Source organism: Heloderma suspectum, chromosome 3 (assembly GCF_057233095.1).
Source record: "Heloderma suspectum isolate Gila_16-S chromosome 3, 16-S_ref, whole genome shotgun sequence".
Lineage (NCBI taxonomy): Eukaryota > Metazoa > Chordata > Lepidosauria > Squamata > Helodermatidae > Heloderma > Heloderma suspectum.
Genome location: NC_139460.1, coordinates 235,962,353 through 235,986,571, shown reverse-complemented (window position 1 = coordinate 235,986,571; position 24,219 = coordinate 235,962,353). Strand labels below are relative to the sequence as shown.

General features: G+C 42.4%; 1 protein-coding gene across 3 annotated transcripts in view; it reads left to right on the top strand.

The window, feature by feature from the left end:
* DOCK1 (dedicator of cytokinesis 1) overlaps positions 1-24,219 on the top strand; it is a 556,714-nt gene that overhangs the window by 425,848 nt on the left and 106,647 nt on the right. For all 3 annotated transcript variants that reach the window (XM_084841443.1, XM_084841442.1, XM_084841444.1), the window contains exons 34-37: positions 2,038-2,123; positions 2,306-2,462; positions 12,748-12,788; positions 18,829-18,919. In XM_084841443.1, the coding sequence (XP_084697569.1) occupies positions 2,038-2,123; positions 2,306-2,462; positions 12,748-12,788; positions 18,829-18,919 (375 nt within the window). The remainder of the gene's footprint in view (positions 1-2,037; positions 2,124-2,305; positions 2,463-12,747; positions 12,789-18,828; positions 18,920-24,219) is intronic.

Here is a 24,219-nt window from a genome sequence, read left to right as displayed (position 1 = left end):
TATGTGGGCTTTTAAAATAATGTGTCTTTAACCCTACTTCTTCCCAGGGAGATCAGAAGCAGGCTTACACATTTTTTTTAATGTGGGTTCTTGTGATATCAAACACAAGAACTCACAAATAAACAAGGGATTAAGTAAACACAAGATATCTCCATGATAGTATTACCTTCTAAATAAGATGAAAGGGGTCAGGCAGAGAGGAAGTCCTGATCATCATATAGAGTTGGGACAGAAATATAATGTGTGGGGGCAGGAGAAGTCTATCAATGGCTAATAGTGCTGATGGTTATGTGCTACCTCCAGTATCAGAGGCAGTGAGCCTATGTACACCAGTTGCTGGGGAACATGGATGGGAGGGTGCTGTTGCACACATGTCCTGCTTGTGGGTTCCTGGTCAACAGCTGGTTGGCCACTGTGTGAACAGTATTCGGGACTAGATGGACCCTTGGTCAGATCCAGCATGGCTCGTCCTATCTTATCTTCTTATCTAACCTAGCATGAACTCATGGGTGGGAATCATATTTATGTACAATTATGTATTTCCTCTACCACTGAGCTCTCATCACAGAAGCACTGATTGGTGGGAGATTCAGGACAGATGAAAGGAAGTACTTCTTCACACAGCGCATAGTCAAACTGTGGAATTCGCTAACACAGGACATAGTGATGGCCACCAATTTGGATGGCCTCAAAAGGGAGTTAAATTCCTTGAGGAGAAGGCTATCAATGGCTACTAGTCCTGATGTCTCTATGCTCGCTCCAGTATCAGGGGCAGTAAGCCTATGTACACCAATTGTTGGGGAACATGGGCCAGGGGGGTGCTGTTGCTTGTGGGTTTCCCTTTGCTTGTGGGTTTCCCTTTGACAGCTGCTTGGCCACTGTGTGAACAGAATCTTGGACTAGATGTATCTTTGGTCTGATCCAACATGGCTCTTCTTATGTTCTTATGTTTATATTATCCACATCGGATCTTTGATGCGCATGCACGCGCACACACACACACAGTTGCAAAGTTAACAGTAGCCGGATATATTCTTTACAGTTTAATGTTCTGCCATGGATGTATTTTAAAATTCTCAACATTTGTGCTGTTTTAAAATTTCAGAGCAGGACCAGTGTATAGCTTTCCCAGCCTCAGCATGGATCTGCAATGCAAATGCTATTCAGTTGCCCCATTAACAGCCCAGTTGTATACCCATTTACCTATAAATGTAAATGTGTCTTAAGCAGTTTATAAGGAAAGCCTTTAGAAATGACGGGGAAGCAGATATTTTTAATTATGCAACTACCGGTTGAAGTATAGTATACTAATAACATAATATAATAATATCTCTCTGTGTGTGAAAGAAAGCATTATTGATAACTGGACGTGTCAGTTACTTGTCATAGTAACATCACTAGCCAATTTAAAATGCTTCTACCAGAATATGTTTTTTATATCACTGTGATCATGTTACATCCCTCTCTTTAACCTCATTACTAGCTCTGTTCTGCTTCAGCTTACAAATTCCCTCCCCCAATGAAATGACTTTGAAGCTATCTGTTTGATATATTTTGAGGTGAGCCAAATTCTCTAGTCCAAATAGATGTTACTACACTCGTCCAACTGAATGATGCAATTGGCAATACAGCCTAAGGTGTTATACATCATCAGTAATGGTGCTTTCAAACTGCTTGCATTCGTTACTATTATAATTTTTGTAAAGGACATTGTGTGCCCTGCTATGAGTGTTATTTCCCATCCCTTATTCTTCTAATCAACAATCTTAGTTACATTTTCTTAAAGCAATTGTCTAAGCTCCATTTAACAACATGACCAAATAATTCCTGAATTGAAAGTTCCTCATAGGGTAACAGATCATTTTGCTTAGCCTAATATCAGAGGTATCTCAAACTGTTAAAAGTCAATCAAGCTTAAAATCAGTGTTTAAATATCGTGTTGTGAGCTTCAACAAATCTATGACCCATTGATTTCTACAGAAATAAAATGAAATATTTCCTGTGCTGATTATTTACACTTGCTCTGTTTAATTATAGTTTGAAAATGAGATCATCACAAAGCTGGATCACGAAGTAGAAGGAGGCAGAGGAGACGAACAGTATAAAGTGTTATTTGACAAAATGTAAGTGTTGGATTGATGTTGGAACATAGTCAAGAGACATACCAATTAGGTTACAATGAACTTTGGAGCCTAAGAATAAATAAAATATGTTAATGATACAGCACAAAATATTGAAAATTACACCTTGGAGAAGTGTCTGCTCCCAAGTGTGATTAACTAGATTTTTGTAATTATATTTTCAGTCTTCTGGAACACTGCAGAAAACATAAGTACCTTGCTAAAAATGGTGAAACTTTTGTGAAACTTGTGGTTCGGCTGATGGAAAGACTTCTGGATTACAGAACTATTATGCATGATGAAAACAAGGAAAACCGTATGAGTTGTACTGTCAATGTGCTGGTGAGTGAGAAGAAATAAGTTTACTAAATTCAGAAAGGATGCTGAATGTTTAAACTGAAGTCTGTGCTTCTCATTAAGATTCCACAGATTATTATTCTGGAACACTTTTAAGAAAGAAAAAAGAAAAACAACAGATGTTAGAGGGGAAAAATAATGGAATTAGAGACACATCTAATTAAAAGGGGTAATGGAAATATTCCGTATGATGTTTAACTGAAGATTTTAATTCATCAGTAGTAACTAATTTTTTCATCAAAACTGGATTTGCATAATTTTATAATCTGTATACCTGTTTTAACATGGTATACACACAAACACTGGTAATACAGACTAGAATCATAGAATCATAGAATAGTAGGGTTGGAAGGGGCCTACAAGGCCATTGAGTCCAACCCCCATTTACTACTTTAAATGCATCCACAATGAAGTTGTTAAGAGAATATCCTCATTTGATTAATCAACAACCCTGTGAAATAAAACTATTTCCTGCGCTGGGCACTTTTGAGGAACTAGTTGCTGTTCTTACTTTTCTAATACCTGACCGCATTGGAAAGGTTGGGTGTATTTGACTCTAGCATATGTATCGCTGATAAATAAAATCAACTGATATTGTGTTTTAATGATCAACCCTGTCATTTTGTAAAGAATTGAAAGTGTTAGAATGCAAGTATTATTGAAATGAAATGTCTGGATATTATGTTTTGAAATAGAACTAAGCTGTTTATTACAGTGATATACCGATATGTATTCTTGTTTTTGTATTGTTGCTCTTATGTTGTGAGCCGCTTTGGACACATTTATGTGGAAAAGCAGCATACAAATTAAACTGAGGATTGTGAAGGAGGGAAGTGGGGTGCTCTAACTCCCAGCAGTGTAGGCAGGGACAAAAGGTTGCTCACATTGAAGCCAACCCAGCAAGGTAGGCTACCACCACCCCTTACATCCAACTCAGCCTGAGTCAGACCTTACACAACATTCCTAAGGCTTATGAAACTAGGGCCTCTGTTCCAAAGCCCTAAGTCTGAAACCTTAAACAGTAGCAATAACCAAGAGGAAAGCGCTGGACTTAGTTCCAATACTTAATTGGAATAAAGATTATGGTAGGTGGTAAGTTTATTTACTGAAGAGAAAAAGGGAAAGGGAGTTACTTAAGAGCCAAATAGCATAAGAGACAAACAGTACTCACAGGGCAAAACAATAAAGCTGGCTAAACCTGCCTATATGTACCAAAGCACGGGCCATACGGAGACAATTGAAACCTAAGACATAGATGAAAACAGTGGGTGGCTGTAGCCCCACTGGCTTTATACCCAAAAATCTTAGCCAAGCTAAGGTGATTCTTATCAGCCAGTCACAAGGTAATCAAAATAGTCCTCTTAGGCTTTATGGTGTGGGTAGGGGGGAGCAGAAAGTTCCCACAAAGCCTCAACTGAACTCGTTCAGACCAATTAATGAGCGTGCTGCTGTGGCCTTGAAGCCCTGGACGGTACGAGGTAGCAAACACAGATGGCCTAAGAAATACATGCAGGCTCAGCCTCATGGAACAGAACTTTACAGGCTGCTGACACACAGAAGGAAAATTGCTTGCTTGACAATGATCTTCTGCAGACCTTTCGAGCTCAGTCCCTTGCTTCTTGATCATGCCTTTTGTGTTGCCTGCCAGACAAGGCAACAGCCACAGAACCGCATCTGCAGGAAGCATGAAAATTTTGGTTTTTTAAAATTATTGATATTGTACAGTTCCTTTGTCAGTTCTTGAATACATCTGCCCCTAGTCTGTTGCTGATATTGATCAACTTTGGGTTCCATCTTTTAAATAGAAAAAAACCCTATATGCAATGTGTGGGGTTCCAAAGTATGCAATACTCTTTCCTTGAGTAATATTATTCCCAACAAAAACATCTTTTCTTTGAACCTAAAAAGTTTTAAACACCTGATAACATTATAGTGTGAAAACATATTAATTTTAAAAATTGGAGGTAAATTCCCAAGTTTCCAATGAGATAAAAAACATTGACTTTTAGCCTATCCGTTAGAATGATGACTAGTTTTGAAAATGTAATTTAAAAAAAAAATCACAGGAATATCTCTTCTTTTGGATATTGCCAAGATGGTGGGCTATACTCAAGAAATTCCCTGTAAGAGTATTATAAAGCTTACATGTTGTGGTCTTTCAGAGATTATTTTGATCTTAAAAGCCTTACTTAGAGCATCCACATGCTTTGAGCTACTGATGCCCCTGGCATAGTGCAGCCCTTCCTCATTCATTACGCTGCATTTATAGGTGCTATTTATTAATAACTGCCATTGACACCTTTGGATCAGGTGTATTTGCCTTGGTATATACCAGGGCAGAATGTTTGGTATACCTGTGCGGTAGTGCTATTCTCAAATGTGCTTCTTAAATACCTTTTCCATTTCCCAGTCTTGGTTATTTTCCAGTTTCTAAGAATTAGTGCAAGTTTTTTGAAATTATATTTGTTGATATTTTCAGCAGATAAATGGCAACTAAAATTAATAGGAACAGCAACACAATAAATTCAAACTGAAGTCCAACAGCTCAGTAGTCAGTCTGTATCAAACATAGCTGGTAGGATACATTTGCTTGATGGATCACAAGCTGTGTACATGTATTCTAGCTGAACAATATGGATTACATACTCATATACTTAAGACACTACATATATAGTAACTTGATCTGAGTGGCTCAAGTATTCAAAAACAATGGATAACTAGAAATTCAGTTCAATATTATAGTGGTGTACATAACCTTTTGTGCTAAGAGGGTGACACAAGATGAATTTAGGTATTCAGAAGAATCAAAGTTTGGATAATTGGGCTTTAATTTTATTTATTTATTTATAAATTTATGAGTCTTCTTTTTTATGTCCCGATGGGGCTCCCAAGGCAACTTACAAGGTCATATACTTGGAGCTTTAATAGGCTTAGGAATGTTCACACAGTATTTGGCTGATTATATACAACTATATTTATGACTGGTGTTCGTATCTATGAACAGTAAATGAGTGATGACAGTAAACTGAGCTGTCATTTAAGAGAACATCTGCATGCGATTTTACTTTTCTTGTCTGGCTGTAACAACAGTACTGTTGTTTTGGGAGAGGAGAGAATTCTTGGAAGTTATCGTTGATTGTGATCTATTGAGTGACACATAGATTGCTTTTAGAAGCAGCTCCCTGCTTTCCTAAGTAGAATTAGAATGACAACATTTTGCCTGTTGGAAACTTGACAAAAAAGAAAACTCGGAACGCTTCTATTGCTTTTGAAAAGTTATAAAGGAAATTAGAACAATTTATCAAACTGGAAAAGTTTAAGAGGTTTTATTTTTCTTGTTCTTTTCTGTAACTTGTGTTTGTTGTGTTTGCCTCTATCTTCAGTTCCATAAATCTTCACTTTTAAAGTATATTAATCTGTTTACACCCTAGCTTTTGCTGTCATAATCCATCTAAGTACAGTACATATACAAGAAAAAGGAAATCCAGCGATAAAATCTAACTTCAGTAAAATAGCCTGGTTAGTAAAAATGACAAGAGTCTCACAGCACCTTAAAGCACGTGAGCTTTTGTAGAATACAGTCTGCTTTGTCAGATGCATGAAAAGGACTGGAAGCTTGGTAGGTTTATAGGAGTAGAATGCTTTTATTGCTTTTGGCCAACAGCCATTGCAACTTTCCAGAAAATAAAATAAACTCCTGGAGTTTCAAGATAGAAAAAACCAAAAATTAAAACTTGAAAACAATGAATAGCATAATAGCCAAATTCACCAATGGGTTCATCAAATTAAAAAATCACCACTGCAATTAACTGGCAAGTCTGAGATCATTTTTGCTCAGAATCCTGAGATTGCTAACGTATAAAGAGAAGCCTTATATACTTATATAGGCTTATATGCAGTGGAGGTAGGGGGCCACTTCTCTATCACCAAAACAGAAGGAATTCATCTCCACCAAAGAAGACAAAAGGGGACACCAATTTGCATAACATTTGCATACACTAATTTATATATGTTACAAATGTAGAAATAATTACTATAATTTAAATAGAAATACAATACATTTCACCATAATGGGGAAGACTAACTAGTTGACCTGTGTGGCTGTTCAGTCTGCTGTCTAGGTGCTAAGTGTGGATGGGCAACTTTAAGGCCCTTGCTGTCTCTCTCTGTCATTTTGGACAAACAGAGTGGAAACAGAAGCAGGAGTTCCAGGGGCCATTTTTGCTCCCTGGTACCCTGTGGGCCACACACACACACACACACAAACACACACACATCCATGGGCCTGAAAAAATAAACTAAATGATTAAAAAAAAATTAAAATGGCTCTCTGTAGCAGCCACAGAGCTCATAGCACTATGGGGGGTGGGGGTGGCAAGGGCCACCTGTGGCCCATAGGCCACATGTTGCCCACCCCTGCAATAAAGCAATTTCAGCTCATCCAAGTCTACTAGCAGCGCAGCTTCTAGCATTCTTGCTTTCAGCTCTGCTTCTTTTGTCCCTAGAGACTGTGTCATGTCCCTGCTGGACACTTGCTGCTGGGCCAAGAACCAACTTGGAAAGCCCACAGAACTTCTGCTCCCACTCCAAACCCATTCTGGCCCCTGAAGGCAATATCCATGGATTTTATTATTGAATTGCCAGCTTCAGAAGGTTACAACACCATCCTGGTAGTGGTGGATGTGTACTCCAAAATGGCCCATTTCATCTTCCCTTCAGGAATTCCCTCAGCCAAAGAGACAGCTCAGTTGTTCATTTGGAACATCTTCTGCTTGCATGGTTTGACAGAACATATAGTCTCAGACTATGGCACCCAGTTCACCATACTTTTCTGGAAGACCCTGTTCAAATCCTTGGATGTACAACTCCACCTCTCCTCAGCATCATCCTCAATCAGATGGGCAAACTGAGTGTACCAATGCTACCCTTGAACAGTGCCTCCAATGCTATGTAAACTTCCAGCAGCAGCTCATATTCTGGATTCCAGGCAGTACCAAGGCTGCCTTCAGTATTTCATAGAGTGGAAAGGCTATGGGCCAGAAGATTTTTCTTGGGAGTATGCTTCAGATGTTCATGCTTCTGATCTAGTTCATCAATTCCACCATCGGAACCCAGCAAAGCCTGGCCCCCTGAACCTGTCCTGGGGGAGGGGGACCATGGGAAGGGGAGTGATGTCGAGCCCTTGCTGGAGGAATCCTCCTCTGAGGAGGAGCTAGAGCTCTCAGAGATGTCAAACATCAAGGAGCTACCCATGACAGGAGATCTGGAGGAGTCTGAGCCCTCTTAGGGGAGATTACAGGATGAGGAGAGTTCTGCCTCTGAGGCAGAGGCTGGGTGTTGTCACCTCAAGAAACAGGCCACTAGGTATCCTTTAAGGAGGAGTGCTTGAATACAAAGAAGGATTCCTCAAGAAAAAGGGACTCCTCGGGAGCAAGGCCTGTAATGGCCTGCAGCTGAACCCTGGGTGGGGCTCAGGAAGCTCTGGTAGTAGAAGTCTAGCCATTGCTGGAAACAATGTATTTTACCAGCTTCTACTGCCTTGTATTTTGTTTTCCTGATCTTGCCTTGTGATTGAACCTCTGTGTGACTGACCTTGGACTCCTGCTTGACTTTGCTTCTTGGACTGGGTATTGTAACTGACTGTCTGTGTTTAGACCTTGGCTGCTCTTCAGACCTCTCTTTCGGAACTTTCCTTCTTGTCTGGTAAAACTGTGTCTTTGCCCATTGCCTGCTTATTAGCTTGCTTTTGGATTGCCCCTTAGTTTAACCTAAGGTAAAAGGTAAAGGTGTCCCCAACCAGTCGTGTCCGACTCTAGGGTGCGGTGCTCATCCCCGTTTCTAAGCTGAAGAGCCAGCGCTGTCCGAAGACGCTTCCGTGGTCATGTGGCCGGCATGACTGAACACTGAGGTGCACGGAACGCTGTTACCTTTCCCACCGAGGCGGTACCTATTTATCTACTTGCAATTTCTTGCTTTCGAACTGCTAGGTTGGCAGAAGCTGGGACTGAAGACGGGAGCTCACTCCGTCACGCAGCACTCGGGTCTCGAACTGCTGACCTGCCGACCTTCCAGTCTGCAGTTCAGCATCTTAACCACTAAGCCACCGCGGCCCATAGTTTAACCTAACCCTGAGCCTGATCTAGTATAGCAGGACAGTTGTTTCCAGTGTGGAGATGGAGGCTTTAGCATAAGAAACCATTCTCTTAAAAAGCCAAGTGGTCCAGCAGATCGTTGATATCAATGTGCTCCAAGTTCAGCTGGCTTGACCACTGCCAGTGCGACTGCCTGCATCTGCACCTCCTAGGCAAAAGTGCCTTGTAGCAGCCCTTGGAAAATTTGATAGTTCACCTGACCAGTTCCCAGCCTTATTTCAATGTGGTTCAATGTGTACTTTATATGGAACGGTGTCCTGAGGACTTTCCAGATGCCTGGACCAGGGTGGGGCTCCTGATCAAGCTACTGATAGGGTCTGCTGCCAGGTGGGCAACTCCATACCTGTTACAGCCTAGTCCGCTCCTCTCTGATTTAGGAGCTTTATAACAGAGATGTGGCAGGTCTGTGAGGAACCCCAGAAGGCTGAAACCGCTAACCATAAGATTAGGCACCTTCACCAAGGGAAAAATACCAGTTGTTGATTATCCGAATGAGTTCTGCCAAGACTTGGAGTGGAATGAAGAGGCCCTGATGAACCAATTTCAGGAAGGGCTGTCTGATGATATTTTTGATGAATTGGTATGAGTGGAAACGCCATCAATCCTCCAGGCCTCGATTCACTTATGTTTGAGAATAGATGGGCAGCTGGAAAGTTGCCATGCTGCGCACCATCAGACCAGCTCCCATGAACCCATGCCATTAGGAGGAGCCCAGCCAAAGTTGACCTTCCAAGAGAAGGAGACAAGAGGGTCTCTTTTTTACTGAGGTACTGTTGTGTATCTTGCAGTTACTTGCCCTGCCAAACTTTCCCAACCTGCAATTCTGAGAGACACAGCAGTAACTCAAAGACTAGATATTATTCCTGAGCTTTGCTCCTTTGTATAGTTCCTCCCAAATCACCTCTTTACCAGTGACTCTTCAGAGCCCCAGACAGGCTATGATGCATAGATCTGCTATGATGGATTCTAGCAACTATATGGACATTGCTTTTGCCACTGCTCAGCAAATCCCATCTCAGGCCACAAGCTCCCCAGTGGTGGTAGAGACAATTGATGGAAGGCCTTTGACTTCAGAATCTGTAACTCATGAAACTTTGGAGATTCAGGGACATAAAGAGGAACTATCTGGTAGCTGCCCTGCACTTTCCGCTGGTACTGGGAATGACTTGGCTGACTCTCCATGACCTACAGATATCCTGGTCCCATGGTGACCCGACCTTTTCCTCCCTATATTATCAGGAGCACAGCTTACCTGAGAGACTGAGCTCCACATCTGAGGAGATGCCTCTGCCTAACCTACAGCACAGATTCTATTTGGCTGGATATACTCCTGATCCGAACCAGAACTCACCACCTTACAGGAGTTCATTGCCAAAAACCTGAAGAGAGGGTTTATTCAGCTGTCAACTTCTTCTGTAGCTGCACCAGTCCTCTTTGTTAAGAAGTGTGGAGAACTCTTTAATGACTACCAGGCACTAAATAAGATCACCATCTGCAACAGGTACCTCCTTCCCTGATCCCTGAACTTCTGAAATGCCTCCAAAATGCACCCATCTGCACCAAACTAGATATCCAGGGGGGTCCTATAACCAGATCCAAATCAATGCTGAGGATGAGTGGAAGCCCGCATTCCAGACACGGTATGGTCACTATGAATATACTGTGATGCCTTTCAAACTGTGTAATGCTCCCACTATTTTTTATCTTTTTATGAACAATATTTTTCATGACTATCTCGATTGTTTCATCATTTATTTAGATGACATCCTGGTTTTTCCCCAGAGCCCCCAGAACCACGACCAACATGTCTGAGCAATGCTGCAACCACTCCTTGAACAACATTTATATGCCAAACTTGTGCATTTGATCTCATCTCAGTGGACTTTTTGTGGCTCCGCAGATCCCCAGCCGGAATCCAGATGGATCCTGCTAAGGTGGAAGCAATACTGCCATGGCAGGTTTAACCTCGGGAGTTAAAGACTTACAACACTATCATAGATTTATTCTTAGCTTCGCACAACTTACTCCGGTCCTGGATAGCATTCCAATGAGGCGCAGATGCACAGCAGGCATTCCAATAGCTTAAGGAGGCTTTCTCCACTAAGCCCATCCTCCAACATCCAGACCTCCAGATGCCTTTTGTGGTAGAAGCTGAAGCCTCTAATGTAGCCCTTGGGGCTGTATTACTCCAACCCCCCAAACATGACCAATTTCTACTCCCCTGTGCCTATTATTCCCCAAGCTCAATTCAGCCAAACAGCATTATATTACTGGTTGGAGTAAAGAGCTGTTTATCAGACCTCTCTTTCGGAACTCTCCTTATTGTGTGGTAAAACTTTACCTTTGAGCGTTGCCTGCTTATTGACTTGCTTTTTGATTTTTTTTTTTTTTGCTTTTTGAGGACAGTCTGGGTCTTTTGCAACAGTCTCTGTCCTGATTTCTAGCTCTTCGTCTCTCCCATATCTACTTGCCAGCTTTACTCACATACACTATTGTATTGTAACTTCCCCTCCCAATGTCTTCTCCAGCCAGAAAGTCAGTAGAGTGTTCTAAGTTTCTGCTTCCCATAGTAATTAGGTTTCTTAAGTTTTGGTTTCCTGGGCTTATCTGTCATACATTCTATGACCTTTTGAAACCCATGGCAAGGAAGCCTCTAAATAATCCAATTTCTAAACAGAAAGCAACCGTTCTATAACTGAGAACAAACACAGAATGACTGAACAGCCTTATTTTCGTAATCCCGTTGGTCAATCACCAAAACATCAATGACAGCGGCCAGGTTTGTTCTGTCATTAGGTACAGCTGGTGAAAAACCAAAGTTGCTTAACAGGCACTCTGGGCCGCAAGAGTAAAGTTGTCTCTAGGAATACCCACAAGCTCAAAATCTGCCCCTTCGGGGAGACTTGGACAGGATATCCTTCTCAGGTTCTTGGGAAATTAATTTTCTTTTACTTTCACTAGTTTGCCTTCTCAGAAATGGGTGTTTTGTGTTTGGCCATACCCATCATGCCAGTCATTTTATGAGAACACCATTTTAAATGTCCTCACCGATCCAAAATGTTTGGGTATTCCTAGCTGTTAAATGACAGAATGGGATGGAATGGAGCCACCATGAAGTGGTGCTCAAAACACTGAGAGACTGCTCAGAAAGATACCATGGGTAATTATATCAAAGGTCATTGAGAAGTCCCAACAAAATCAAGAGTGTCGCACGCCTCCTGCCCCTTTCCCAGCATAGGTTGTCAGCCAGTGTGACTATGGTAGTTGCTGTCCCAAAACCAGGCTGAAAACCAAGCCAGAATGGATCATGATAATCAGCTTCATCCAAGAAAACCTGTAGTTGCCCAGCCACCAACTGTGCTCAAGCACCTGGCTCAGAAATGCAGACTAGAGACAGACTTATAATTACCAAGGTCAGCAGGAACTACTAGAGATGGTTTCTTGAGCAAGAGCCTTGCTGACGCCCACTCCAAGCCCAAGGTAGCAGGGATACAACTGCCCTACAAAACAGCTGACCAGTACAATTCAAAGTATCTAGCTTTTTTATTGTAACTTTCAGAAAGGACTTGTTTTTTTAATCACTGTTAAGGGCCAAACTAGATGTGACATTAAATATGCCTTTGCACACACATAAACCACTTCTGAAGCTTGTATTTGCTTTGGTAGGAAATCCCCCACCGGCACCAAAAAACCGCATTAGATACAGAGGCACATTTAACTTTGCGTCTAGTTTGGCCCTAAAGCATATTGTTAAAGTATTAGATTTCAAGAATGGATGATTTATTACTGAAATTACTTCAAAATTTTAAATTATATTTTAGTACGTTATGAAGTTTTGTACATTACAAAGCTGAGAAAAGTTAATGGTGTATGACTTGGAAATGCCCTATCCTGGAGATGCTGAATTTTGCAGTGAGATGTTAAAAAAAAATGTCGATTTCATAGTTCATAGTTAGGACAAAGTATAAATTCTTCTACCACAAGCAAGCTACATATTGCAATTTTGGGGCTAATGTTATGCAGCGATGAATTTCTAATATAATATGCATAATATATGTTTGGCTTACTGAGAAATCAAGTTTGCTAAAGTAGGCTTATGCTTCTTTTTTCTGTTCCAGAATTTTTACAAAGAGATTGAAAGAGAAGAAATGTATATAAGGTTTGTAAATGTGACCATTATTGGACATTGTGTTATTTTCAAGCAAGCGCTGTGAGGGATTGCGCTAATAAAAATCCCAAAGACATAGCCTTTGGAATACTTAAAAGACAATATGAGTCATACATGCATTCCTTAGTTCATATGCTTGATGCATGATTTGCAAGTAGCCAGTCCACCTCTGACTGTTCCCATCATCATCATCAAAGTAACCATATGTTCTGTTAAAAGAAATGGATAGCATTGCCTCTGGCATTGTAGGGATTGGACCTAGCACTTCTGCAGATGCGCCCCAAGAAGACTTGGGAACTGATTCTGAGTCAGAAAGGGAGGGGGAAGTGGAAGAAGTTGTCAAGGCATCAAGGTTGCAGGAGGGGGCCCTCACCGAGAATATCGATGCCAGAGAGGGTGAAGCCCAGCTGCAGTTTAATCAGTTGGATGATGGCTTAGCCGGGCTGTCTCCTGGACCTGTGGCAACTCAGGCTCCTAGCAAAGAGGAGGAGGGGGTGGGAATTAGAGACCCCAGAATCAGACATTAAATGAAAAGGGAGGAGCAATGCAAGGTCATGACGTGCTCCAAGACACTTACAGCGAGGGAAGCAACCCCATGGAAAGGCGGTACTTGATGGCGGTACTTTATAGGCCACCCAGTTTGAGAAGGGGGTTCTGTAGCAGCTAGCAGTTTAGTAGCAGTTCTCAACCATGTAGTTACCTGAAGGCTCCTCTATTATGGAAAGCCTGATAGAAAATCTTGTTGTCAGTTGCTGTGTAAGGATACTGTCTGTAGCCTGAAGCAAGGCCTGTTTGTTTGTAGTTTGCATAATAAAAGTAATTGACATGGCTTGACAATTTGACTACAAAGGAATCCAGGGGCTGGGGACCTGACAAGCATCGGATAATTTAGCTTGATTTTTACATAATATGAACATATATGTATTTAGAGTACAGTTTGTTTTAGACTATACAGGTTTGTCTAGCTATTTTCTACAGAACTGACATCATTTGTTCTTTAGTTTTTCTGGAAAATCCAGAAATTGCTGCTGAAGAGTTAATTTATTGATTTGATTTGTATCCCACTGTATTACCAAGAAAAATGGTGGTCTCGGACTTGGTGTTGAGGACCCCTAGGATGATGGTCCTGGGGGATCTCAACTTCCATGCCGAGGCCACTGTATCCGGGGCGGCTCAGGACTTCATGGCCGCCATGACAACCATGGGGCTGTCCCAACATGTCATCGGCCCAACGCATACAAAAGGACACACGCTTGATCTGGTTTTCTCGATGGGCAGGAGGATGGTGATCTGAAAATGGAGGAATTAACATCTGTCCCTTTGTCATGGACAGATCACTTCCTGCTGAGGTTTAGACTCCTGGCGGCCTTTCCCCTCTGCAAGGGTGGGGGACCTATTAAAATGGTCCGCCCCCGGAGATTAATGGATTCCGATGGATTCCAGAGGGCTCTGGGGGATTTTCCTGCTGGTATGGCTGGTACTCCTGTCGAAGCCCAGGTCGCTCTGTGGAATGCAGAGATGACTTGGGGGGTTGACACGATCGCGCCCAAGCGCCCTCTCCCTCTGAGCAGAGCCCGGCCAGCTCCTTGGTATACACCTGAGCTGAGGGCAATGAAGCAAGAGGGGAGACGGCTAGAACGCAGGTGGAGGAAAACTCGTGCCGAGTCTGACCGAACACAGGTAAGAGCCCACTATCGAGCCTACTCTGTGGCGGTGAGGGTGGCAAAGAGACAGTTCTTTTCCACCAGCATTGCATCTTCTCAGTGTCGTCCAGTGGAGCTTTTCCGAGTGGTTCGCGGCCTGTTACATTCTGGGCCAGGGAGAGAGACGGCGGAACCCTCGGTAGCACGCTGTGACGAGTTTGCATGGCACTTTGAGGATAAAGTCGCTCAGATTCGTCATGAATTGGACACCACCATTAATGCAGTTCCATTGGTAGAGGCGTTCAGAGCACCGTCTGGTCCAGTTTTATTGGATGAGTTTCAGTTACTGAGGCCTGAGGATGCGGACAAGGTGCTTGGCCAAGTCCGATCAACCACTTGTGTGCTTGACCCTTGCCCTTCATGGCTTATTAAATCAAACAAGGAGGGGTTGTCCGGCTGGGTCCAGGAGGTTGTAAATTCCTCCTTGAGAGAGGGAGTGGTGCCTGCCGCTTTAAAAGAGGCAGTAATTAGACCACTCCTGAAAAAGCCTAACCTGGACCCAGAGGATGTTAACAATTATAGGCCGGTGGCCAACATCCCCTTCCTGGGCAAGGTGCTTGAGCGGGTGGTTGTAGGACAGCTCCAGGCACTGTTGAATGAAACGGATTATCTAGATCCATTTCAATCGGGCTTCAGGCCTGGTTTTGGAACGGAAACTGCCTTGGTCGCCCTGTGGGATGACCTCTGCCAGGAGAGAGACAGGGGGAGTGCGACCCTGTTGATTCTCCTGGACCTCTCAGCGGCTTTCGATACCATCGACCATGGTATCCTTCTGGATAGGTTGTCTGGGTTGGGAGTAGGAGGCACTGCACTACAGTGGTTCCGCTCCTACTTGGATGGCCGATTCCAGAAGGTGGTGCTGGGGGATTACTGCTCTGTGCCATGGCAATTGTGCCATGGGGTTCCATAGGGCTCTGTTTTATCCCCCATGCTGTTTAACATCTACATGAAACCGCTGGGGGAGGTTATCCGGAGGTGTGGGCTGAGGTGCCATCAACATGCAGATCACACCCAGCTCTACCTCTCTTTTACATCAAAACCAGGTGAGGCAGTGGCTGTTCTGAATCAGTGCCTGGGCACGATAATGGACTGGATGAGGGCTAATAACCTGAAACTCAATCCAGACAAGACGGAGGTACTGTTAGTGGGTGGTTCGTCTGCCCAGCTAGGTGATATTCAACCTGTTCTGGAGGGGGTTGCACTCCCCCTAAAGGATCAGGTTCGTAGTTTGGGGGTGCTCTTGGATCCAGAACTGTCACTTGAGGCACAGGTGAACTCAGTGGCACGGAGCACTTTTTATCAGCTTAGGCTGGTATACCAACTACGCCCTTATCTGGACAGAGATAGCCTTGCTACAGTTATCCATGCTCTGATAACTTCTCGTCTGGATTACTGCAATGCGTTATACATGGGGCTGCCTTTGAAAACGGTCTGGAAACTTCAGCTGGTCCAAAATAGGGCAGCAAGATTGTTAACAGGGACTGGCCTGCGAGCTCATATTACGCCAGTACTTTTCCAGCTGCACTGGCTGCCAGTCCATTTCCGGGCCTGATTCAAAGTGCTGGTGTTAACATTCAAAGCCCTTAACGGCTTGGGGCCAGGTTACCTGAAGGACCGCCTCCTCCCATATGTGCCTGCCCGGACCTTAAGATCATCATCAGCGGCCCTTCTCCGTGAGCCCCTGCCAAAGGAAGTGAGGCGGGTGGCTACTAGGAGGAGGGCTTTTTCTGCTGTGGCACCCCGGCTCTGGAATGAGCTCCCTAGTGAGGTTCACCTGGCGCCTACATTGTATTCCTTTTGGCGCCAGGTGAAGACCTTTTTATTTTCCCAGGCATTTTAGCATTTTAGCCTTCTAAATTTTTATCTTTGCTGTTTTAAATCTGTATTTTAAACTTCTGCACTGCTGCTAAGTTTTATTGTGGTTGTATTGTTATATTGTGGTTTTAATGTTCTGTATATTTTAAATTGTTTTATTGTGTGTTGTTTGGATTTAATTTTTGTGAACCGCCCAGAGAGCTTCGGCTATTGGGCGGTATAGAAATGAAATGAATAAATGAATAAATAAATAAATAAATAAAGGCACTCAAGGTGGCTTACAATCATAAATAAAACTTGATTAAAACAATAATAATAAAATAAATGCATTAAAACAATTAAAAACACAACAGTAACAGAATAAGAACAGCATCCAGACCTGCTTAACACACCAAAGGCCTGCCTGAATAAAAAGGTCTTTGCTAGCTGCCAGAAGGACAGCAGAGAGGGAGACAACCTAGCTTTCCTCAGTAGAGAATTCCACAGCATAAGAGCAGCCACCAGAAAAACCCTCTCTCCTGTTGCCACTAAACATGCCTCTGAAGGTGGCAGTATTGAAAGAAGGGCCTCTCCCGAAGATGCTAAGAGCGAGGCAGGCTCGTATGGGAAATGGCAGTCTTTCAGGTAGCCTCGTCCCAAGCTGTATAGGCCTTTATAGGTCAAAACCAACACTTTGAATGACCGGCAGCCAGTGAAGCTGTTATAACACGAGAGTCGTATGCTCCCTGTAACCAACCCCTGGCAGCAGTCTGGCCTCAGCATTCTGGACCAGCTGAAGTTTCTGAACAGTTATCAAAGGCAGCCCCAAGTAGAATGCTTTAGATGTAACTGAGGCCCACATGACCATGGCCAGATGACACATCTCTAGGACCGGCTGCAGTTGGCACAAATGCACTCCTAACCACTGCCACACTGTGCAGGCTCTCCTAATCTATTTTGATTTGAATAACAAAGTGTTCCCCCTCCACCCAGTATTGCAGTAATTAACATTAGGAATTAGTTAATGCTAGCTGTGGTATCTAGGTTTACCTGAATCGCAGCTGAGGAGGCAAGGTTGAAATAATCCCATGTCCCTCCATGTAGGTGATCAGCACCGCAGAGTGTGGGGAGGTTAAAGCCAGCAGTGTAGTGGCAAATTCAGAAGTGCAGGGTCCCTTCGTGACAGTCACAGCCATTCCCCCTTCTAAGATTGTACAACCTTGTGAGATATACAGCCTTCAACTGGGATCCAAAAACAGTGCAGCTGAGTAAGGCAGTGGTATTTCAATTGGACGTCTGAGAAAAAATGCAGGGGTGTTAAAATCTTTTTCACTCACTCACTCAAACACAAACATTTTAGGTTTTCAAAATATGATACTCTGTGGAAGCTTCACCCTCTCAACTCAGTCGTCATGGACAGATCCCTTCTCATTTAAACGGCCCCATTGCATATTCCCTTAGTGTCCCAACATTACCCATTAGCCTTCTCTAAGCTCCTTCATTATATCTCCCCCCCCCCCAACAGAAACATCCACATACCCAGCTGGATTGAACTATACACACACACACATACACACACACAGAGTGGTGAATTTGGAAATGCAGGAGCTCATTGTGACATTCTCCAAGGGCAGTCTAAACATTTCAGGCAGCTGTGACAATCCATATCAACAAACCATTTCTAGGAGTTTTCATCTCCACCAGGAGCATGCCTTTGCTAAAGTGAATAGGTCTTAATTGCCCGTTCCAGACCAAGTCATCCTAAATACTTTGCATTCCAACGTGAAACAATATATTGTTGCTTGGAAAATTCATTCCCCCCACAGCTACAGTGAGGATCGCAGCTAAGCTCAGAGGGAACAGGGAATTCTGTGGGGGGTGGCAGATGATATCAGAGCCCCTCCTGATGAAAAAGTACGAGCCCTGCCTCCCCTACACCACTGGCTAAAGACCTTCCTCCCCAGCCGCAATCTTGCTGAACCCCCCGCTATAGCAATTAGCATTAGGAAACACGTAGTTAGGCACTAATGTAACATGTAGTTAGGGCCTAATAGTAAACTCCTAGGCATATCTGTTCAGAAATAAGTTGCAATAAGTTCAGTGGGACTTACTCCCAGGTAAGTATGTATAGGATTTCAGCTTTAATTTTCTACAGCTGTGATTGTAATTTAGCTATGTAGTTCTCATTCTTTCTCTGGAAGGGCTTTTTAAGGCAACAAAGTAAGTATAAGAGGTTGAAAGTTCTGGTTAGAGGAAAATTACACTTATACCAAAATCATAACTTCCTTGTTGCTATCAAAAAGAATTACAATTTTATAGACACCCCTGGTTCCTGCCTTTATAAAATGCACCCATACATTATTGTTTACTGCTGACTTCCTTTGCATCCTGTATGCTAATAAATAAAATACGAGCTTTAAAAAGCACATACCAATTATATTATTCTATATGAGCATAGGAATCCAACAGTTGCGGTCTTCAACTAAGATAATGTTGTGACATCGTTAATAATTAATTTTATTCTCCTACCATAGGTATTTGTACAAACTTTGTGACCTGCACAGAGAATGTGATAACTACACTGAAGCTGCCTACACATTACTTCTGCATGCAAAACTTCTTAAGGTATAATACTTCAAATGTACTTAGTTGTTAAGCATTTCTGTGGCAAACTGCAAAGATACCTCTCAGTGTAAAACCACCTTGTAAAGTATACTGAATGAATCAGAAAAATTGAAAGCTAGGGTCTAGAACTGTCACCAGATTTTGCCCAAAGTGAAATCTCAGCGTTAATTTGGACCAGTTAAGTTGGTCAAAGATGAAACGTTGAAGGAATTCTGATGAAAGCGAAAGGAATTTTTATTATCATGTGAGGCCAACAGAAAACATGAATGTGGATTGTTAGTCAAGGTGTGTTTTGTCTCACTAGCACTGGGTGCGCTCTGAGGAGTCTAGTATTTATGAATAAACTTTCCATACAGTTCCCAACATTAAGACTGAGAACTACAGCTATCACTGAATATTTCTAAACCAAAAACTTGAGGTCAAGTTGGAGGTTCCTGAGTGGCCAAAGCATGGAAGTAATTTCAAGGGAAGAAAAAAGAGTTACTGAGGCTGCACACTCACCTGGGAATTAGGCACTGTTGAACTGAGTGAACGTGCATAGGATTGTGCTGTGAAACTAGCAAAAATTCCCAATATGCAGGGGGTCCTGTTTATCCCTCTTAAGTTCTTAAAAGATTTGGAAATTCTCTTGTCACATTTTGTCCTCTAGGATACATTTTCATACCATTAGTATTTAGACAAGACTAAGCTGCTCGCTAACTAGGTAATATGAAATCACCCATGAAGGAAGCGTGCCTGTCTTTTTGTGGATTCAGCAGGATTTCCCTGGCAGAAAAAAAGTCAAAAAATAAAAACCTTAAAAGATGGAAAACCTTAGTTTACTGAATATTTAGACAGCAACAAGATATGAATAATAAGAACATAACATAGACAAAGTACAACAGTGGTAGTGGTAACAAGAACAAAATCTTTCAAAAATGTTGTAAGGATTCTTAAACAGCATGCCTTTAAAACAAAATTCTTATCTAAATCATAGTGTTTGTACCATAAAGAAGAGAAGTGAAGATGAAGACAGGTATTCTCAGCCTGACGCATCTTAGCATTGAGGCTCATATTTCAAGTCCAGGTCAAACTTTTATTGTTTCTGGCCAAAGTACCTTGCAAAAATTCAAAACACACTAAAAAGATGTGATACAACAAATCACATCTGCAAATACAATTGCTAAAAATATTGCTGGTTGGATCCAAATTTAGGCATACTAAATCGGGAATGGGCAGAAGGTAGATCTCCAGATATTTTGGACTTTGACTTCCAGCATTCCTGAAAAATGGTGATGCTGGCAAGGCGTTGTAGTCCCAAACATCTAGAGATCCACCTTCTGCTCACCTCTATAGTAAATCATGACTATGTTAGTCATGACTAACTTAAGTCCCATTGATTTCAGTGTGTCTACTCTAAATCTAAATGAATAAATCTAGATCAACCCCAGATCTATAAAACACAATATTAAAAAACTAATAAAAACAATACAATTATTATCAAATCAGAGCACCACTGTAGGAATTTAAAGCTATCTCTGATAGCACATTTGCATGGATCCTTGCAGTACCCAGTGCAAAAAGAAACACCCTATAAGTCACATAAATGTCAATATCTGACAATAAATAGCATATCTTTTCTGGAACATTTATTTTCATGAACTTGCAAGCAAAAGCTAATTTGAAAAGGGTCTTTGGACATGATTTCTTAATAATGGACTGTTTAAGCTCCAAGTTATTTCCCTTCTTTGGTCAACAATAAGTTCCTGTTAATTCAGTCCTATTTAACGTCAGAAGCTACACCAGTTGGGCTTTAGAAACCTCGGTGGATAACCAAGCTAAGTCCAAACAGGCAAACATCGCCACAGACTAAAAAGTAAACTGAAATCCATTAAATTCTTTATTTAATAAATGGCAAAAATTAAGAAAAGTAGCATGATGGTTATATGAGCGTTAGAACCTTTCTTATCAGCAGTGAAAAAGAATGTAACATAAATATGAGATTAAGCTAAAGAATAGCAATTAACAAAGTTGGCACTGCAAATCTAGCAAGTGAGATCACAAATGGAGCTTCTAACATTATTGCTATGACTCTGCCTAACCACCTTCCTGTGTTCTACTTGCATTGTAAGCTAAAACCTGCTAAAATTGCTAACTCTCCCTTATTACTTCCTTCTGCACATTACTTGAATATAAAAGGCTAAGCTAAAGCATTAATATGTTTCTCTAGGCATGTGAAGAATTAAACTTGGTTAAATGTAAAACAGTGAAAGAAAAAAACCCAAGGACTTGGAAATAATTCCAAATTCCATCTTCAAAAATAAGATAAAGTCCCAAGCTCAGAAAATATTCTAAAACCTAACTTCAGAAAGAAAAGGGTTAAAATTATTTGCAAATTCTAAAGTCTAAGAATCTAAAAAGGTCCATAGTTACCCAAATCCTTGGGTCCAGTGATCCAGATAGGCGAGGCAGTGAGAACAAAGTGAAGCAGAAAAAGAGAAGAGCTCTCGCTACCTGTGCTTTTATACCCTTGTTCTGGTCAGTGGTTGGGGCCCCAATGAGTCAGAAGACTACCATCTCCCAGTCAAGAATAGGGTGAGTGAGTGGTTAGACCACCCATTCACCAATCAGAAATGTGGTGTCTATCCCCCAACAATTTCATGTTTTATGCCCATGTGTGTTGAAAACTTCTCTGGCGTTATAATTAATGAGTTAATTTGAAACTTCGCAAATTGTGACTAGAAGATCTACCATCTGGGTATGTTAGCTTGATTGACATGTTTCTTCCCGGTACATCTTCCTTGAAGTTACGGTCATCTTTGGTCATCTCTGCCCCAACGCCTCCTCCCAATCATTGCTTGTGTTCGTTGCTATGGCTTCCCCTGCCTAACAAGCATTGAGTAAGGACATTTTCCTATCTGCAGGTATACAACACAAGATGTCCAACAGTAATTTTCCTCCTCCTAGTGGGCATCTGAGCATGCTCAGTTTGAGTTTGAGAAGTCACATCTGGCAACACTTGGTGAAGGCAGGTGTGCACATGAGACTACTAGATAAGGCCCATAACAGCATTTAGTTGTTGACAAGTTGGCATGCTTTCGATTCAAGCAAGCCAACTTGTCAACTAAATGCTGAAATGGGGCCTTTAGACAGAAAAAAAGCCCTACAACTCCCAGCATTTCCTAGCCAGCCAATTGTGGGACCTTCTCCTGTCTAAACATGCATAGGATTGCATCTAAGGGCACAATCCTATTGGGATAGTCTGAGGCCTCTGAACCCGGACGTGGATGACTGTCAAATGCAGGACGGTCAGAGCACAGAAGGGATCCCCTCTTCCGAACTCCGGCTGCCCTGCATTTGCAGCTAGACAGACAAATTTGGCTGTCTAGCTGGGGACCTTGGAGTAGGAGTGGGGGAGGCCACATGGTGCATAGGAAGCATTGCAACTATGCTTCCATGGTCTCCTCCCTTCCCTGCCCCCGGGAATGCCCCCTTTTCGACTGCTCTATGCTGTGGTTGCAAGTGTGGATACAGGGAAGGATCATGTCGCCCATGATGGGAGGGCAAGGGAAGTGCAGTTTCTGGGAACCAAGCTTAGAGCCTGGTTCCAAGCTCGGTTCCCAGAAACCGAAAAATCCTATGGCTATCTAGACTCTGCCTAGACAAACTGCAAAAACAAAATGGTGTAACTCGCTTTAAAGATACATCTTTTTCACCATAAGGCGGTTTCATGAGCAAATACATTTTGACTTCCTTAAACAATTATGATCTCTAACTGTTGCTTTGAACAGTTTGTATGTGCTTAGGCAGTAAATTGGTTCACAGTAGTATATGTTGTCCCCTGATCAAATAATACTTTGACTGGATTTGTATAGAGTTGTTTTTCACTCCAAGGTGCCTTTGTGCAACAATGGGAAATCTGGATTTTTGAAGAATTTGAAGCACCAGTGGTCTACAATCTGAGCATTTGTTCACAAGGCTGCTGTGCCTGCTTGTGTCTGCTACAAAATTATTTAAAATGTCACCACAGTGTAGAAAGAAAAGGGGCATGATTTCCCCCCACTTCATGGATCACTGCCTTGTTGTGGCGAAGGGGCTTGCGTAATTCAGTGAAGCCATAAGCTATGCCGTGCAGAGCCACCCAAGACAGCAGGTCTTGGCAGAGAGTTCTGACAAAATGTGGTCCACTGGAGAAGGAAATGGCAACCCACTCCAGTATTCTTGCCAAGAAAACCCCATGGAACGTATCACAAGGCTCAAAGAGATGACACCGGAAGATGAGCCCCTCAGGCCAGAAGGTGTCCAATATACTACTGGGGAAGATCAGAGGGTATTTCCAAGTAGCGCCAGAAAGAGTGAAGCGGCTGGGCCAAAGCCGAAAGGACACTCAGCTGTGGATGTGTCTGGTGGTGAAAAGAAAGTCCGATGCTGTAAAGAACTATATTGTTTAGGAACCTGGAATGTAAGATCAATGAATCAAGGTAAGCTGGAGGTGGTCAAACATGAGATGGCAAGACTGAACATCAACATCTTGGGAATCAGCGAACTAAAATGGACAGGCATGGTCGAATTTAATTCAGGTGACTATCATATCTGCTACTGTGGGCAAGAATCCCTTAGAAGAAATGGAGTAGCACTCATAGTCAACAAAAGGGTGGGAAAAGCAGTACTGGGGTACAATCTTAAAAATGATAGAATGATCTCAGTATGAATCCAAGGCAAACCATTCAACATCACAGTAATTCAAGTCTATGCCCCAACCACTGATGCCGAGGAAGCTGCGGTTGATCGGTTCTATGAAGACCTACAACAACTTCTAGAACTAACACCCAAAAAAGATGTCCTCTTCATCATAGGGGATTGGAATGCTAAAGTAGGAAGTCAAGAAATCACCGGGATAACAGGCAGGCATGGCCTTGGTGTACAAAATGAGGCAGGACAAAAGCTAATAGAGTTTTACCAAGAGAACACGCTGATCAAAGCAAACATTCTTTTCCAACAGCACAAGAAGTGACTCTACACATGGACATCACCAGATGGTCAATATTGAAATCAGATTGATTATGTCCTTTGCAGCCAAAGATGGAGAAGCTCTATACAGTCAGTAAAAACAAGACCTGGAGCTGACTGTGGCTCAGATCATGAGCTTCTTGTTGCAAAATTTCAGCTTAAATTGAAGAACATAGGGAAAACCACTAAACCATTCAGGTATGACCTAAATCATATCCCTTATGAATATACAGTGGAGGTGAGGAATAGATTTAAGGAATTAGACCTGATAGACAGAGTGCCTGAGGAACTATGGACGGAGGTCTGTAACA